The 18,280-nt window shown below is 52.0% G+C and overlaps 1 protein-coding gene across 1 annotated transcript in view; it reads right to left on the bottom strand.

Moving 5' to 3' along the window:
• Window positions 1–678: 678 nt before the first annotated feature.
• Window positions 679–18,280, bottom strand: part of AHRR (aryl hydrocarbon receptor repressor) — a gene marked incomplete at both ends in the record, with an annotated part of 81,577 nt that continues 63,975 nt past the window's right edge. The window contains 8 exons of the mRNA XM_080710916.1: window positions 679–1,717; window positions 2,047–2,118; window positions 2,280–2,421; window positions 2,667–2,728; window positions 6,734–6,933; window positions 9,740–9,876; window positions 11,031–11,157; window positions 17,405–17,494. Of these exons, the coding sequence (XP_080567042.1) occupies window positions 679–1,717; window positions 2,047–2,118; window positions 2,280–2,421; window positions 2,667–2,728; window positions 6,734–6,933; window positions 9,740–9,876; window positions 11,031–11,157; window positions 17,405–17,494 (1,869 nt within the window). The remainder of the gene's footprint in view (window positions 1,718–2,046; window positions 2,119–2,279; window positions 2,422–2,666; window positions 2,729–6,733; window positions 6,934–9,739; window positions 9,877–11,030; window positions 11,158–17,404; window positions 17,495–18,280) is intronic.

The raw sequence follows: 18,280 nt of genomic DNA, 5'->3' as shown, positions 1-18,280 counted from the left end.
AACTACTGTCTGCCTGTGTCTAAGTCTTCCTGGGACAATGCTGGGACCCTTGCCTGAAAGTCTTCTTTCTAGACAGCCGGCCAGTGAAAAATGCCTTCCTTCCATAGCACAGCCTTTGAGTGGCACTCTCCACCACACACTGTCCTCAGATGCCCACGGAAATACTGGGAGGAGCGTAGTATCACCCTGCCCACCTCCAGGCCAGGGGTAGCCCCAAGCTCTGCTTCTGAGTGGAGTAACACCTGCTGCATGCCATGGAGAGGGACCTCACAGGACAGCTCTGCCACCTGGCACCCCAGGTGCCGCCCGTGGGCAGACTCCTCTACCCTCCCCACAGTGGGGTCTGTGCCCCTTGCTTTTCCCACAGCACAGGCTGGGAGGGGAAGGTCACCTGGAAGCTCCTGACAGAGGGCTGGAGGTGCCTCTTGGGGTATGGGACGCTGTTGACATGTGCTTCAAACATTCTAATTCCTCAAAGAGAATTGCCATCCTAGTTGAATAGACTTGTGTCTGCATATAAGGACTCCTGAGATGTTTATAAGATTCAGCACCACTGCCTGTTCCACATGTGGTTCCAGGGCAGCATATGCAACTCTGCCACGGTGTCCCCAAGAAAGCTCCAGGCACCTGACTCTGGGGCAGGGGATGACCAGGTGGAGGTCCTGAAGAGCCACAGTGCTAGGGCAAGAAAGCACCTTCAGAGGCTCTGGGGGGGAGGAGAGTTGCAGAAGCACTTTTGGGGAACATCCCCAGCACAGCCCCCTGGCCAGGAGTGGTCCACGGTGGCGTGTCCAGAGGCTCTCGCTTGACCACTGGGGCAGCTCTGGTAGCTCTGCAGTCACACCCCAGAGCAGGCTGCTGGTGCTCATTGTGGCTCAGTGTGCAGAAGTGCTGAGGAAGCTCTGGCTCCAGGCAGGTGCAGTGTGCAGGGCAGAACGGAGCCAGCTCCCTGCAAGGTCCAGCACTGGCCCTGCTGTGAGGGTGAGCCCCTGGCACACTGTGCCCCAGGTGTGGAGTATAGACCTGGTGCCCACAGTCTGGCTCTGTCTTCAGATGCGTCCTGGTGGGGAAAGTGACCAAATGTCTCTTGGCCACATCACTGGCTCCTAGCCACACCTGGCTGGAAGTGCAGCCATCTGCCGCATCCTCAGAACCAGAATCATCTTCCATCTTGATCGGTACTTCCAGCGACAGCACCGGATTGCACGCCCCCCTGGGGGGCATTGGCAGGCTAGCCAACTTTGCATCCTCAGGGGAGTAGCCCCCAGCTGGGAAGCGCTGAGCTCCAGGCAGAGGGGGCCGGTTGTCCAGGCTGCCCTGGGGGACGTGGCAGGTAGGAGGGGACCCCTGGTCCTGGGGGACATCCCGCAAGGGTCTGCTCAGCTGGCTCCAGTAGGCACTGGGGGGAGGGCCTGGCGGGTGTGAGAGGGGTGAAGTTCTGAAGGTAGCCATGCTGCGGGCATTGAGCATGCCCTGGGCTTCTGGGTAGGGCATGCAGGAGCTGTGGGGCATGGTACACATGGGGAACAGCTCGCTCTTACTGGGCTGCAGCTTCAGCTTGGTGCCAACAGCCGGATTTCGCTTTTCTGCCATCCAGCTCGGGTGCCTGGCGGGCTCTGGAGTCTCTGAGCAGCAGTTGTACATGTGTGTCTCCCTCCTCCTCCTTCCTCCTACAGCGCCACTGGATGGCCTCTCCTGCCCTGCTTCTGTCCTGTCCCTGCAGAGACAAGAGAAAGCTGTGGAAGCCATGGGCCTTGTCCTGGGGACCTTGCATCTGTGGAAGGGTCTTGTGTGAGGGGCACAGTGCTAATTCTAACTCAGGGGCAGCTACATGCCAGGTCCTTCCAGCCACCCACGAGGCCGGGTGGCTCTTCCAATGCTGCTCTCAACTCCCTCTGCCCTTGGCCCCAGACAGGCGCAGAGGGGCAGGCCACCCACTGCTGTGGGGCCATCTCTGGACATCCAGCATCAGCCACATGGGTCTCGAATGCGGTGGGGGTCTGTCAAGCTGAAGGGCAGTTTCTGTGGCTAGGTCCTAAGGCTGACTCCAGGATGCAGTGTGGCATCACATCTGAACTGAGTGCTGGCAGGCAGTGAGCAGAGGGCGGCTTGAAGCAGCTGGTCGAGAAGGACAAGGCAGCAGGCACAGCTTGAGTCAGGCAGGTGGCTGTGGGAGGCGGGGAGTGGACAGGGTTCCAGCAAAGTCCACTCCTCTGTCTCTACATGGACGCCACCCAGGCTGGGTGGCTGTCTGGACTGCACAGCCCACCACCACTTACCCTGCAGCCCCCTCGGGGTCCAAGACGAGGTCAGGGCCGACCCTCAGGCACAGGCATGAGGCCCTGGATGGGACCCGGGCCCAGTGGCCAGTGTCCGTTTGCGCCCTGAACACGGAAATGCCATTTTCTCCATTGCCCCTTCCTGTCAGGGTTTAGAGAGGAAAAGCTGTCACTCTGGGAACCGCAGAGGCACTTTATTCTGGGACGACATGGCTCCTTGAGGCCCTAAGATGCAAGGCTGGGAGCCCATGGGAATGGGAGCCCATGGGAGCCCGGTGCGACCACCCCACAGGCATCTCCATGGGGTATGCACAGGACCAGCTTCCCAAGGGACAGGGACGCAGCTAGCCACTCAGAAAGGATGAGGTAGAGAACTGGAGAAAGTACCTGCCACGGAACTGAGCTTTCCATGCAATTCGTATCCACATAGGGCTGTGGTAGCTTTGGCCCTGTGAAGCACAGATAACAGCAGAATGACGTGCAGGTTGGACACACATTCAGGGGGAATTTGAAGGGGCAGGCCTCGCCATCCTGCCTCAGGTGAGAGCAGAAAGAGCCCACCCTGGCCCAGCCCTTCACATCCTAAAGGCTTTCTTAGCTGCGATTCCTGAAACTTCTGGATTATGACACCTCTTGAGATGCTCAAGAGCTGGAGAGTTTGCTTGGGGTATCCTTAAGAGCAAGTTTTAGAGCTGTGCTTTTTCCTGGAAGGCCAAGGTGAGAACGGAATTGGCTTATCCTTGAGATCCAAGGTCCCCAGGGACGAGGAATGCCAACCACAGCTCTGTTCACAGGGGCTGGTGTGCTGTGCCTTGCGTCAGACTCTGGAATCCTAGCAGCTGCACTCTTTAACTCTCCAAGGAGGAGTACGGTAACTTGCCTGGAGCTTCCCAGTAGCAGGTGCCAGAGGAGGTTCAAGCCCTTTAGGACACAGGCTCTCCATTGCGTCGGGGAACATGAGCCCATATTACTAACTGGACCTTGACTTGGGGTCAAAGTTAAATTTCAGAGAGAAGGGAAAAGCATACCATGAGCTCTGGGAATAAAGGGGACAGTGGAAAGGCTGTCAGACAGCCTCTGTCCAGCGACAACTGCATCTATTCCCAAACCAACCTTGCAGGGACGGAGGCCTTGGCATGCCTGCTGAAAGTGCAATTCAGAATTCCTCTGGGAGCAGGGTGGGGATTCCTGAACACAGGGGAGGGCCCATGTCCCTAAACACCGATGTGGCCGGAATCCCTATTAGGCAGCCTGTCATTTCCAGTGGTCACTCTCTGCGTCCTGACTACTAACAGTGTTCTGCACAGTACAGTGCCCACTTACTGTGGTGCTGCTCTCAAGCACCCTGCCAGTTGGCCTGGTCACCAGGACCCACATCTGCACCCCACCATGGACCTAAGGCAGGCAGGCAGAGTGTGGACACCAGGGGGCGCTGGTGGCTGCTCTCCAGGCCCAGCTTCAGAGGAGTTTGTCTCAGGCTTAAAGATGCACAGGAGAGAAAGAAAAGCTCACTGTGAGTCCCTGATAAAGACCAAAGCAAACCAGCTTTGCAAACTCTGAAGCCAGTGCAGGAAGCTGCAGAGCAGTTCAGGGTTAGCAGAGCCAGGTGGCTCCAAGGGCCAGGTGCCATGCATCCTGACCTCTTCCCTGAGCTCCACAGGGCATGGCCCCTCTCTGTGCTGACCCGGCCTCTGGCAAGGGCTATGTTGTATCTTTATACCTTTCCCAATTTTCAGTGTTTCTCCTCCCTTGTGTTTTCGATGTCGTGTCTTTGGGAAGCTACATACATTTGATTTTAGCATATCCCAGAAGTCTATTGTTTGCAGAATGCTCGCCTGCATTGGGTCCCAGTGTGCACCCCAGGCTCCAGCTTGTCCTGGAGCCACCTCCATGCCCTGCACACAGCAAGGCCAGAGGCAGAGGCCTGCCACCCAAGCAGACTGAAAATAACAAATGCAAGAAACCGTGACCCCAAACAAAACCTCAGGTGACCATGCTGCTGCCAGAGTTTTAACTGTCTCAAGGTCCAGGAGGGTCAAAGATGAGTCATGGCATTGAAGAGGGTGAAACCACACCCACACAGGGAGAGCCGGAGCACTGGGTGCTGGCCTGGGCAGCCACAGAAGATCCTGGGATAGCTGTGCACTCAGCCTCAGCTCCGGAAGCCATATTCCTTCTCACAGGCCTGCCCCGGATTTGTGGGATCAAGCAGGAAAACTGCTAAGCACCACATCCCTGGTGGCTGCGAGGTTTCCACAGATGAGGATGGAGGGCAGGAGGGTCACTGAAGGCAATAGTGAAGCCACTGGACGTGTGGAGTCCTCAGCCCTGGAAGGCCAATCAGGCTCAAAACCAAAGAAGGAGAGTTGATTTGAGTGAGAGTTAAAGAACAAAGATGTCTATCAACAAACCAAGCCAGAGCACAGCACAGCACAGATGTGTCTAAGCAGCAACAGCCACTGCCACTCAGAGATCAGGTAAAGGCACCCATCACTACAGGGGGAGCACACAGGGCAGAGGGGCCGCCTACACCAGTGTGCCCACACCAGTGGTCCTGGGCACTGTACTCATCCAGAGGAGAGTCAACTGGGCCAGGAGGAGTACGGTAACTTGCCTGGAGCTTACCAGTTGCAGGTGCCAGAGGAGGTTCAAGCCCTTTAGGACACAGGCTCTCCATTGTGTTTGGGAATATGAGCCCATATTACTAACTGGACCTTGACTTGGGGTCAAAATTAAATTTCAGAGAGAAGGGAAAAGCATACCATGAGCTCTGGGAATAAAGGGGACAGTGGTATGTTGCAGAATCCTTGTTAGGAAAGGCTGTCAGAAACATGTCAGAAACACTCTGGAAATCATGACGCAGGAAAAGGGAGAACAGACTGAGATGTTCAGCTAGGGGAAGAGAGGCAGAAAGGACAGGGCAGGGCTTCTATCCCTGTTGGGGAGAATTGCTAGTGAGGTTCCTGAGGGCTTGCTTGCTGTGTCGATGGCATCGCTGTGTCTTGGAGGGTTGTGTGGCCTTGGCAGGCTCAGACCCGGGTCAGGGTGCCCAGTTAGAGGTCTGCTGAGGTTTCCTTCCCACCTGGTATTTACTGTCCTAAGAAGGGGGAAAGATGAGCAGCAACTCTGGTCAAACGGGGACTCCAAGAATGACTGCAGGCTGAGGGACCAAGGACCAGGGCTGCGCCATAACTAGCCACAGTGCTCCATCACTGCAGGGTGGCCTAGACGGCAACTAAGGAGGGCGACTCCTCCCAGAGGAGGGCCTCACAGGCTCATGGACACAGTGTTTGGGTGGGCAAGGAGCAGAGATGAGTGGTAAGGGACAGGGCTAGGTGGGTTAGAGCCAGGCTTTGGTGGGTTGACATCAGGGTTTAGGTTGATTAGGGTTAGGGTCCAGATTAGGTGGCTTAGGGTCAGGGTTTTGCTACATTAAGGTCATGGTTTATGGGGGAATAGGTTAGATGGATTAGTGTCGTGGTTGGATGCCTTAGCGTCAGGGTTAGGTGGTTTAGGGTCCAGGTTCTGATGAATTAGGATCAATGTTTAGGTGGGTTAGGGATATGTGGATTACTACCAGAGTTAGATGTATTAGGGCTAAGCAAGTTAGCTTCAGGGTTTGGGTGGGTTAGGGTCTGTGTTTGTTGGGTTAAAAATCAGGAGGTTTTTTTTTTTTTTTTGTGTGTGTGTGTGTGTGTGTGTGTGTTACAGCCATTGGGGTAGGGATCATGGGCTAGGGTTAGATCAGTTAGAGTCAGGTTTGGTGCTGGAAAACCATGCTGATTTGGTGTCTACCACACCCTGGGAGAAAGTCAAAGTCAGACTTGGGACAACCTGCTACCCCATCCCATCTTCTGGTCCTACGTGCAGGTGTCTCTCAGCCAGCTGGAAAACCTGTTTATATGCACAGCATTTTAAATCACTCCCAGAAGACACATATGTAGTTCATTCTGAGAAACTGTAGATACAAATATCCCAGTAAACTTAATCTGGAGTGTTTTCTACTTCTCAAAAGCTGAGGAAAACCTGGTAAGACTCTGCCTGACAGGGTCTAGGGTCTGGTGGCATCACGACCACATCACTGGCTGTCAAGTGCCCACAAGAAATCTCCCTCCACTCAACTCCCAGTAGGAGCCGTGCTTCACATGGATGGACCCAGTGAGGAGGCGGGACAGCAGGTAGAGGCTGCAGCCGACCTCCTGGCACTCAGAGCAGGACAGCTCTGTGACACAGGGCTTGGAGCATCGGCACAGCAGGGTTTGGTGCGGCAGTCTGCAAATGTGGGTTCAAAAGTCACTTTTTTCCTAAGAGTTGTCACCTACGTACTGGACTAGCTTTAAAAATACCAGTGTTTTCCTGTGTTACTAGCTGGAAATGAACACTGACACGGAGTACTGAGTGTGGTGGGCTCTGCCGACACCTCTCGTGGCCGTGATGTGGTGGTCCCTACTCACCTCGGGTCTGCCGTGGCCACAACGTCTGCCCTGTGCCTTGTCCTCAGAAACACACTCTTCATTTTCATCTCTGCCACAGAGGGCAGGAAGACTGGCACCACCGTGCAAAACAAGGAGAGCCGGGGGGGGAGGGCAGTTCCCGAAGGTGCCTTCTTCTTCTGTCCCAACAGGAATTTTAGTTTTCCTTGAAACTGCATTGTCTGGCATTTAAAAGCAGAAAGGAGGGTGTGTTCACAGAGCGATGCGGAAGACAGAGGTCCGGGGTGTAGGGCGACTGAAGCACCAATAGAAAGCAGGGAGGAGTGCTCAGAGCCCAGGGACACGCCGAGCTCACGCTGAAGTTGGTGAGCTCAGTCTCTGGGGGACCAGCCTCCCCAGGCCTTCCAGGACTGCAGTTTCCCTGCAGCCTCTTGCATGAGCAAGTGTATTCTCATGTGTGCATTCCTTGGTGTGTGCATGTGTGGGCATGAACATGCATCTGCTTGGGTTGCTATCAATTGGAGCCCGACCCATCGGTCAACTGGTAGGAATTTGCTAGAGATTATCTTTGAGGGAAATTTCAGCTTTAATGCTCCATTTCTAAATTATTCCTTCATTTATAATGAAAAGACTTATAACCAACTTGATTTTATTCATCTAGAATGTGCAGTGAGCTTTAAAAAATAGCAGTAGCTTAAAATTTGTGATAAAAACAAAAGATCCCTCAATAAAAGGAATGCATAATTGAGTTAGTTTCTAAGTAACTTTAAGGAATTCCTACCTTCAATGCAAGAATGACCTTACCATGTGGTCCCTCTCTCTCCATCTGACCATCTATCCATCCATCCATCCATCCACCCACCAATTCACACATACATACGAACACACACACACACACACACACATCTATCCACCCACCCACCCATCCATCCATTCACCCTTTCATTTGCCCACCTGCCCACACATCTATTCATCATCCATCTATCCATCCACCCACCAATTCACACATATATAAGAACACACACACATACCCATCTATCCATCCATCCATCCATTCACCCTTTCATTTGCCCACCTGCCCACACATCTATCCATCATCCATCCACCCATCCATCCATCCATCTTTCCTTTCTTCCACCCATCTATTCGTTCATCCCGCCATACATCCAAAGACTTAGTGAATGAACATTCAGTTATCCAGGGAGAAAAATCTACCCAGTTTTATACTGTTTGACAATTTCTTTGATATAAATACTCCCACCATGACTGATTTCAACTTAATATCAACCAAATCTCATAATCTCTGCAGTTCTAACAAGCTGCCCTGTGGGTAGCTCCCTGTCCAGCCTGCAGAGCAGGACTGGCCGCAGCCAGAGGGCCACTGGTGGCCAACTCGCCTGCTGCAGCCTCTGTGAGTGCTGCGGCTTGCACAGTGGTGTGGAGTGAGGGAGAGCTCTGGTGCTGAGTACAACCAAGGCTGGGTTTGCAGACGTCATTGTGACATGTTAGATTTAAAATGATTCCTCTGACTTGCTTCCTTTACTTGGTACTTTGTTTTACAGTTTTAATCTAAACCATGTTTTAATCTCTGCTCTATTGCCTCGTAACATCCTCCCCCAATTTTGTGTCATCTGAAAATAAAAGTTTTTAATTAACCAGAAATTGGTTAATTTTTAAAGATTATCAACATTCCTTATTAGCCAGTTTATAGTAACCCTCTTAACTGCTACAAAAATTAGAATAAAATATTGCCAAAATAAGAGCCTTTATTGCTTCCCAATTGCCTAGATAAAAGAGAGCTATTCTAAGCCAGGTGTGGTGGCACATGCTTGTAATCCCAGCATTTGGAAGGCTGAGACAGAAGGATTGTGCAGGTTTTAAGCCAGCCTCAGCTACTTAGTGAGGCCTTTGTAACTCAGTGAGACCCTGTTTCAAAATAAAGAAGAGCCGGGCGTGGTGGCGCATGCTAGTAATCCCAGCATTTGGGAGGCTGAGACCTGGAGGATCACGGTTCGCGGACAGCCTCAGCTACTTAGTGAGGACAGCCTCAGCTACTTAGTGAGGCCCTCTGCAATTCAGTGAGACCTGGTTTCAAAATAAAGAATAAAATATGGGGCAGGGGGTATAGCTCGGAGGTCAAATGCCCCTGGGTTCCATCCCCAGACCCGCAAAATAAATAAATAAATAAATAAATAAATAAAATAAAGAAGAAAAAATGGGGCTGAGGGTGTCACTCGGAGGTAGAATGCTCCTGGGTTCCATCCCCAGTACCGGGGAGAGAGAGAGAGAGAGAGAGAGAGAGAGAGAGAGAGAGAGAGAGAGAGAGAGAGAGAGAGAGGAAGAAGAAGAAGAAGAAGAAGAAGAAGAAGAAGAAGAAGAAGAAGAAGAAGAAGGAGGAGGAGGAGGAGGAGGAGGAGGAGGAGGGAGGGGAGAGAGAGAGAGAGAAGAAGAAGAAGAAGAAGAAGAAGAAGAAGAAGAAGAAGAAGAAGAAGAAGAAGAAGAAGAAGGGAGGGGAGAGAGAGAGAGAGAGAGAGAGAGAGAGAGAGAGAGAGAGGTTTTCTGTGCATAGTGGTGGTAGGCCTAGGGTTGTGGGCTGTTATAGTTAGATTCAGAACATCCCCTGCAAAGGTCACGCATTAATGATCAGAGCTGATATAATTAGGCTGTGAAAGTTATAATCTCATCAGTGGAAATCCATTATAATGGACTTATTGGGGTAGAGTGTGGCTGGAGGAGAGAGGTAGCTGAGGCTGGCATCGAACCTGTGCGATCCTCCTGCCTCAGCTCCCAAGTACTGGAATCACAGGGTGTGCCGCCACACCCAACAGTGAGTGCCATATTCACTCATTCACCTGTCCTCTCCCTCCGGACAGTTTTGAGGCCTTGTGCTGTTTCTGTGTATGTGTGAATTCCAGATGCAGGGCTCATTCCCCCTGCATGGAGGGAATGCCCAGCCCCTCTACAGCAGCAGGGCAGGGCTGGCATGTGGCCTGAGCTGAGTCCCTGCCCAGGCATGGGCCCACTCACCAGGAAGCCCGAGGTGCTGTCCAGCAGGCAGCGCACACGACAGACGAAGCATCGTGTCAAGAAGGCTGAGTACTCAGTGGGAGAGCCTGCGCCCCCTTCCTGGGCTCTGAGCAGCCTCCCCAGTATGGTGCCATCTCCTGCCAAGACAGTCAAGGTGTAGCACTAAGGCTGGGGGATGGTGACCAGCTGACCTTATCACAGACACAGGTGGGCACAGGTGGACAGTGTCACCACAACAGAGAAGCAAGCGACCTGCCCTCCGGGTTGAGAGCACGGGGCTGGTGACTTTCACCTTTCCGTGGTCCCTCCTGCCCCTGTGGCCCAGAGAAGGTACTCCTATATACTTTGCCTTCACTGTCTCCTGCTTTTAAAGACATCATTTGTTATGAACATCTTGAAATGGCGCTGTGTGTAAACCCTGGGGTCTGCGTTTTGCATTCTGCTCTGTAAGGTGAATTGTGTTGTTGCAGGAGACTGAGGCGGAAGATTTTCTTTGCATTATTTAGTCTGTGGATATGTATGAAAAGTCCAGGGAACCCCAAGTAGGCACCACCCCTGCTGAGCCCGGATGCATGTCCCCACCATGCCCAGAGCCACCTGTTACCTAAGGAGGAGGCAATGCCTGCCAAGTGTGTCTTTATTGGCCAGGGGCAGCAGGCTTGGTGAGGGAACCGCTCAGTGATGGTCTTGGGCACAAAGGGGCAGCTCATTCTGAAGAAGCTGCATTTCAGGGGCTTTTTCAGGTAAATCTAAGTTGGACCAAGGAACTTCCTGCCATTGTGAGCCTTGAGGGGGTCTGTGAGACGAAGGACCAGCTCTTGGAAGGCAGCAAGGGCAGGGCCCAGTGAGAGTCACCCAGTGGGGGTGCCTTGTCTCTGCAAAGGGACAGTGGGACCATATCCTTCCTCTTCCACATCCTGGCTGCCAGGTGAGCAGTTTTGCTCCATGGGCACTCCCAACATGAGGTATTCTCCCTACCCGGGCCCAAAGGCCAGGGTCCCCCAGTCACCCCAAATCACCCTTCCCCTTCATAGGTGGGCCATCTCTGGTTTTGTCATAGTGGTGGAGGGCTGACTGGCACAAGGGGCCCTGGCCTGGCACCTGGAACACCCAGGAATGTGGATGTCCTTGGGAGCTGCTCAGAGAGCCCACCTGGCCACCTGCTGGGTGGGAAGAGGTGGGGAGGAGGGCTGTGGAGAAAGTGAAGTCTAACATGGGAGTTGGCGTGGACGGCAGAGGAAAGCGAGGCACTCACGGTCTGCATGAGGGGCTAGAACTGCGGCTCGCCCACCTGCGTCAGGGTGTGGTGGCTGACCCGCCCCCTGGGGAGGGTCCATGGCCCAGTGCAGCTGCCGGCAGAAGTCCTGGCGGTCATCCACGTGGATGTAATCATAAATGTTTTGATGCATCACATCTGTCTGAAATATAGAAACACAGTTATTTTGGCCTTACCCTGAATTTCACACTCATTTTAGAGCTTAATAGCTGTAAATTTCCATGTCTATAGGTTAAACACAAATCACATTCATGAAGAGCAAGTCCCGCGGAGAAGATAGGCCTTTGGGTGTAAAGCCCGGCCATCCCTCCCTGGAAGGATGTGCTTCCGTAGCCAGGATTGCCTGCTCCTCAAAGGCCAACAGCTGCAAAGTCAGGCACTCTGGCAGCCTCGGCCCACCCAGTGGTGCCTGCTGTCCATCTTCAGAAGTGGACAGGGCTCAGGGCATGACAGCTTCAGGTCACACACACTTGGAGCCAAAGTGTCCATCTCTTTGGCCTCAGTTTCCCACCATGGTGTGTCCTGTGGCCAGTGATTTTCTACTTCCTGGCACCAGGCTTTGACATGCCCATGACTGATGCCTTGAGGCCCCAGCAGCTCAAAGGTCTCTCTCTGGTCCTCTGTCCTCCCACCTGCTCAGAAGCAAATCAGGCCCCAAGGCAAGGCTGACCCTAATAGTCACAGGGCCCTTGTGAAGCTAAGGTGTGGTGGACAGAGCCCAAACCACAGGCTGCAAAGACTGACTCTGCGAGACAAGACTGTGCTGTTCATGAAAACTTCCTCGTAATAAAGGCTAATCAGAGTCCCCCTGCTTGGAATGAAGAGTGTGGCTCGTTATCTTCTCAGAACCTGACTGTCAACATCCTGGCAGGCACTGCCAGATCTCTGTGGGACTGGGCTCTTTCAGAATGGGCCCACCTCTAGGCTCTAATAATTTCTGAATTGGATCATTGTTATAACCAGCAGCTTCCTAAATGGAGGAAAAGTCCCTCAGGAATCAAGACCTTAAAAATAAGGCTACCCATTAAGAATGTAACTAGGAAATGCCTGAAGGGATGAGGCCCACCATTTTTCCAGTAATCCTCACTGTTGCTGTAACTTCATGGCTAAGATCTGTGGGACCCTGAGGTCAAATAGTGCAGCACCTAAGGAGGTAGAAAAGGTCCATGACCAGAGCCAAGTGCTGGATTCAGTCACCTGTGCCCACAGTCTAAAAGAAGAAGCAGAAAGGAGATCCATCACGGCCATTTGCTGGGTCAGTGGAGCCCTGGATCAGGGCTCAGGGGGAGCATGGATCAATGAACAGTTCCCCTCGTGGCAGAGGTGGTCATGCCAGAAATCCCTGGTGGCTTTATACCCTCCTAATGAGCTCTAGGCATGAAGTTCAAGTGGAGGCACATGGCGCCCGGATGGCAAGCATGGTTCTGAGCTGAGAAGGCCCAGCGTAGCCAGATCAGAACAGGTTAGGGGGCCTCAAACTGCAAGCTTCTCCAGCCTGAGTCACCATGGGGCACTGCGTCCCTGGTGCACACCTGCCTGGCACCGCGGCTGTGGACTGTCCAGCCATGCAAGTTTCTTGTTTCCATGCTGTGCTGCTTGGCCACATGACCACACCACAGCAGAGTGGCATCTCCTGCAGTGGAGTCCAGGCCGCTTCACACTGTACACAGAAAGCAGTGCCACACGCCTCTGGGGACGCACTCTGGTGGCCATTGTTAAGGGCAGGAAGAAGGTCCACTGTGGGGTGTCCAGAGTGATCGTGAGAATGTTCTCACCAGTGCTCGGCATTCTTGATCTCCTCAGTGTAGCCATGGTGCTGGGTCTGTGGTGCTTCTTTCTGGTTCTGATTTGTGTCTGGAAGACTAACAAGAAGGAGCATCTTCTCATGTACTTACTGGTTTTCAGATGAACATGTGTGTGTGCAGCAAGTGTGCATGCGCATGTGTGTGCTGCATGCCGGTGAGTGTGCACCATGCATGTGTGTGCTGCCAGGCTACCTTTCCATGGGCGCCATCCAGGTAGCCTTGTCCTCCATCTGCAACCTCTGAGCTGTGAGCCTGTGGCTGGATTTGCCTAGCCGTCCCCACACCCAGCCGCCTGCCCACCCTATTCAGGGACTCTGCACATCTGACTCATGGTTTTTGGTCCTGTTTAAGAAATCTTTCCCCATATGTCTCCTAACGTTGCCTGCTATTTTCCAGAAACTTCTGTCATCGACCTGATATTTCCATTGGGTATGATGTGAGGTAGAAGATGAGATTTATTTTTCCCACTTGGTTCAGTTCACTAGGCATTATCTATTGAGCAGAGTGCCCTTCCATTCCCGCTCCTAGCAGCAGTGGTATTTACTGTGAGTGTGGCCAATCTGCCTCTGACCCATGCTGTGTGCAGGGCTGTCTGAGCTCACACAACCACACAGCCTTCACTACAGTCTTCTGTAAAGATGTGTCTCTGGGAAAACACATCCCCAACAGTCATCTGCTCCCCTTTCCCTTCTTTCGAATGGTCTTGGATATTCTTAGCCTCTGCATCTCTGTGAATATTTTAGAATTAGTGTATTGATGTGCACTAAAAAAAAAACTGTTCAGTTTGTTACAACTTTATTAACTCTTTATCTTGGCTTGGAGAGACCTGCCATCTTTATAATTATATTGAATCCCCCAGTTCATGAATATAGTATACCTCCTGATGTATCTGGATTGACCTTAATTTTCTTATTAAAATATTTTACATTTTCTGTGTCAAGGTGCTGTGTATCATTTGGTGGGATTGTTTCTTGGAATCTGGCATTTTTAATACTGTTGTAGACAATTTTTTCCCTCTATGGTTTTGATTAAAGGAAGTGTGGTGCTGACCCCCAGCAATGGCAGTCATAACTCCCAGAGTGAAGTAATAGAGGCACAGTGACTCATTCTCTATTCAGCTTCAAGGTTTTGTGGGTGAGCCTAAACGTCACAGCCCCACTGGAGGGTGGGAATTCCAGTGTCCCCAATCCTCCCCAAAGCTTTGGCCGTCATCCCCACAAAAGGGATGTGGGTTAACTCAAGGTGTGGGTCGGCAATTAACCATGACAGGGCCCAGGCAAGCCCAGGAGGGCTAACAAAACTGAAAAAGACACGTCTAAGACAAGTTCAAAGACAGCACAACATGGCGTTTTAGGTCAAGGAAACAAAGTTCTGTGCTTTAATAACTAGCACAGCACATCTGACTGCCTGGAGCCTATCTCCTGGAACCCGGTCCCAAAAGGAGAGGAAGAGAAACAAGTGGGGGAGGGTGCAAAGGGCAGGAAGACACACAGTTGCTCAGATGGTCCAGAACAAATCCTCCTTCAGCCTTTGTTTTAGCTTTGAACCGTCATTTATGGAGTTGATTCCCAACTTTAAGACGCTCTTTCTAACACTTAGCCAATTTTATCTTTTTATATAAAAGCTTGTGCACATCTGTTAGCCATGGTGTGGAACTGTAATTGCTCAGCACTGAGCCATGACCTCTGCTGGTTCACCCAGGGACGGCTTCCGCAGGTACTGTGGGGGTGGGTAGCATCCTGAATGGATGTGATGGGGCGGATAAAATGCCACCCATCTATCACAGGTAGGCAAAGCATGAGGAAGCTCATCAGGTGGCCCCAGGAAGGAGTCAGGCCCGACTCTAACGCATTTGGCACTACACACACAAGAGCACAAAGCTGCTGTAACACCTTTGTGAAACACTAAACATAAACTGAAAGCAATGGCTGATTTAACGGCATTAGGAAACAATTTCTTTACAATAAAGGCAAAACTGTTTATTTCTAACACTTGGAGGGAAATAATCAAGCTCCAAGAAACAGAAGACCCAGGCAGCCAGTTCTGACCCATAATAAAACTCTCACCTGCCCCTGTCCCAGAGCCAAATGCTACCATGAGAAGACTGATTTGGGCTGAAGGAGGTGGTTCTGGGTGTGCCTCACTCTGGGCTGCCACGGGACAGACACTGGAACTAACTCTGAACATGTAGAAGGTGGGCCAGACACTCTCTTCTAGATTAGGGCCTGCACGCACAACCAGAGGAGACTGGGTCCAGGGCTATGATGGGTGTAAAAGCTGTCTTGCCAGGCTGTGCCCCCCAGTCCATGTCCCCAAGCTCCTCATGTCAGGGGCACCAGGTGCCACAGCAAGAAGCCTCTTGGTCCCAGCTTAACTTTTATTCAATTCTCTCTGTTCTGCACTGTGTCAACAAAGTAGGTGGGCCTGAGGAAGGAGGGATGCAGCGTGGCCATCTCAGGCCCCTGAGATGGGCACTTCACCAGGAGGCTGACCGCAGGACAGCACTGGGCCCACCCCAGGTGTCACAGGCCACCCAGGGCTGCCAGGGAGAGGACAGCACCTCCTTCTGGGTGGGGTGTCCTCTGCCACCCCCAAGGGCAGCAGCCCGGGAGGCAGAGCTCTGCTGCCTACTGTGTGTGACAAGTAAATGAAGCTTGGAGTAGACAGGTGGCCGCTGTGATGGCAGAGGCCACACCCAGGGGGGCACTCGCTCTGCACATGCTGGCCCACTGGGTCCTCCTCAAAGCCAGAGGGCCAACCCAGGCTCAGTGATGTGGCCGGAGGACACCCAGGGAAGAGGCTGCCCCAGGGTGTCACTCACTGAGAGCATCAGCCCACTGGGTCCTCCTCAAGACTCTCGGTTAACCTAAGCCCAGTGATGTTCTGTGGCCAGGGGGGACCCCAGGGAGAGGCTGCCCCAGCGAGACACTCACTTGCACACATGTTCCCACTGGGTCCTCCTCGCAGCTGTGGGCTAGTCCAGGCCCAGTGATGGTGTATGGCCAGAGGGTCCTGGGAGGAGGCTCTTCCAGGGTGGAAGCCATACCCTGATGATGCCACAGTTTCCCAGGACTTAGGATGGGGAAGTAGCACCTCTGGGTAGGGCCTGGAGGCCGCTGGGTGCCCATAGCTCATGGGAAGACTGGCTTTGGGCTCAAGTGGGAGGAAGTTAAGAATTCCTGTAGCTATTTCAGTTCTGGGCAACAATTTCAAATTCTGGTTTTCTTGGGAATTAGATAAAAAGCTATGCCAGCTTTAGACTGACTAGAACTTTAACAGTGCGTCAAGGCCACACATGTTCAGATCCTGGCTCTCACTTGACTTTCCACCTAAACAGTGGACTTCAGTTAATTACTGTATGTATTGACTTGCCACTCAACACTTCCCTTCTGTGTCCCCCCAGTTCCCAGAACAGCTATTCTCTGCCAGCAGAGGCTGCGTCTTTGAGGCTCAGAGGCAGCAGCTCCTCCAGTGTCAGTACAGGCCCTGAACATGCTTGGAGGGCAGCTTCCCTGTGGCTCCCACCTGCGCTCCCAGCCAGCCGGCCTGCACCTCAGTGACCTCGCAGCCTGGGCTGGGGCTCCCCGTGCTGCAGGGTCTGGTTCTCACTCTGGGCAGGTCTCCAAGATGGGCTTCTGAGGGTCTCTGCTCTGCCCACAGCATGGTGCCTGTACCGCTAGATCAGTACTTTATACAGACTTACATCCATCCTGTATATTGCACAGTTAAGTGACTGCAGGGCTTTGCCTCCAGATGATCCTGTCTTCGTTTTACAAAGTTCCGTTTGTCCTTTTTTCTTTCTACCACCTCCCCAGCCTTCCTTATTCTAAACACACTCCCAGCTCCTTTTGGAGTGCTTGGTTAGCTCAGTCCTTCCGTCAGTGGACACTTGCTGTCCAAGGCTCCCAGTGGTTTAGCATTTTGTCCCCACCTTCAGAGGGGACATTTCCTTGGGGTGGCCTGTTTACGGTGGCCAAAGGGCCCCAATTCTGCATATCTGGGTACCCAGCGAGTTCATCACCGCTGGTTTAATTTCCAGATGGGGCTTCAGTGTGCAGCAGGAAAACATGGAATCTGCTCAGCCTTCGATTTCCTATCAGAATTTCCCTCCTAGAGGCCAAGCTGAAAAAAAAAAAGGCTTCCAGTCCGCTCTTGGCCTGGGGCGGATACCCTGTGGTGACTTCCTTTAGGGGATTCATCCTCTCAACTGATTTTGAGCTCCAAGGTCTGTGATCATCCAACCTGGGCTGGCCTGGAGCAGAAATTCCAAATGCTCTATTTGCACATCGATAGGGAATTTCCAGAACAAACTATGCCCCAAGTATCTGGTTTGGGACATGGAGTTGCGGAGTGGGGGGATGGTGCTTTCTGCCACTCCCAGGTGAGACTCCGAGGAGGAGGCCAGCCAGCATCAGGAGCACGCCACAGACATCTCAACGCCATGGCGCCTCCTACTGGTACATAGCCATGGACTCTGTCTGAGAGAGGCTCATGTAAATAGCTGGCCTCAGCTGCTTCCTTGGACAGTAAGCAAAGGTAGCAGAGCCTGACATTTACAGACAAAAAGGCTACTTAGCTTTTTACCTGGTGGAAGCCCAGATAGTCCACGATCGTCGCTGATGCATAGAATATCAGCCCGTCTGCACTCACAACCAGGGCAAAGCCATTGAGAGACTAGGAGAAAAGAATAAGAGACTGAGCTGGCGCACCAAAATGAAAAGACAAGCAACGTTCTGCAAAAGACGCCCCATCCTCTTTCCATGACCATGACCTCAGGGATACCTGCTTTAATTCTCACTTCAGCTCGAAGACTGGTTTGGGCACACTTGGGGGAGATGGTGGGTGAAAGGGAAGGATTTCAATGCCATGCCATTTTGTGTACTGGTCATGAATGTACTCAGCTTCTGCATTTTTCTTACATGAACTATTTTCTAGAAATGTATTCCTTCCATTTTTGATTTTATATTTATTAACGAATATTATTCACAATGTTTTATGAACATTAAGCCTCAGATATATTTAAAACTGTTGTGTGAAATCTTTTTTTATACTGGGGATTGAATCCAGGGGTACTCTACCATTGTGTTGCATTCCCAGCCCTTTTTATTTTTCATTTGAGATAGGGTCTCACTAAGTTGCCCAGACTGTCCTCAAACCTGCGATTCTCCTCTCTCAGCTGCCTGAATTACTGGGATTAAAAGTGTGTGCCACTATGCCTAGCTATTGGAATTTTAAGGTATATGGCTATGTTTCTCTTGACTTTTCAGTCCCCTTGTACTTGAAAATCAAGCCTTCTGCCTCATTGTACAGTGGCTTTCCAGAGTCATCACCAATAAAGATACAAAAGAGACCAGAGCCCCCAACTACATGGTCAATGAGTGTTCTACCAAGCATCTACACTCTACCATCCATCCATCCATCCATCCATCCATCCATCCATCCATCCATCCTTGTCATCTG

The sequence above is a fragment of the Muscardinus avellanarius genome, assembly GCF_963383645.1.
Source record: "Muscardinus avellanarius genome assembly, chromosome: 1".
Classification (NCBI taxonomy): Eukaryota; Metazoa; Chordata; class Mammalia; order Rodentia; family Gliridae; genus Muscardinus; species Muscardinus avellanarius.
This window is presented reverse-complemented; position numbering and strand designations above follow the sequence as displayed.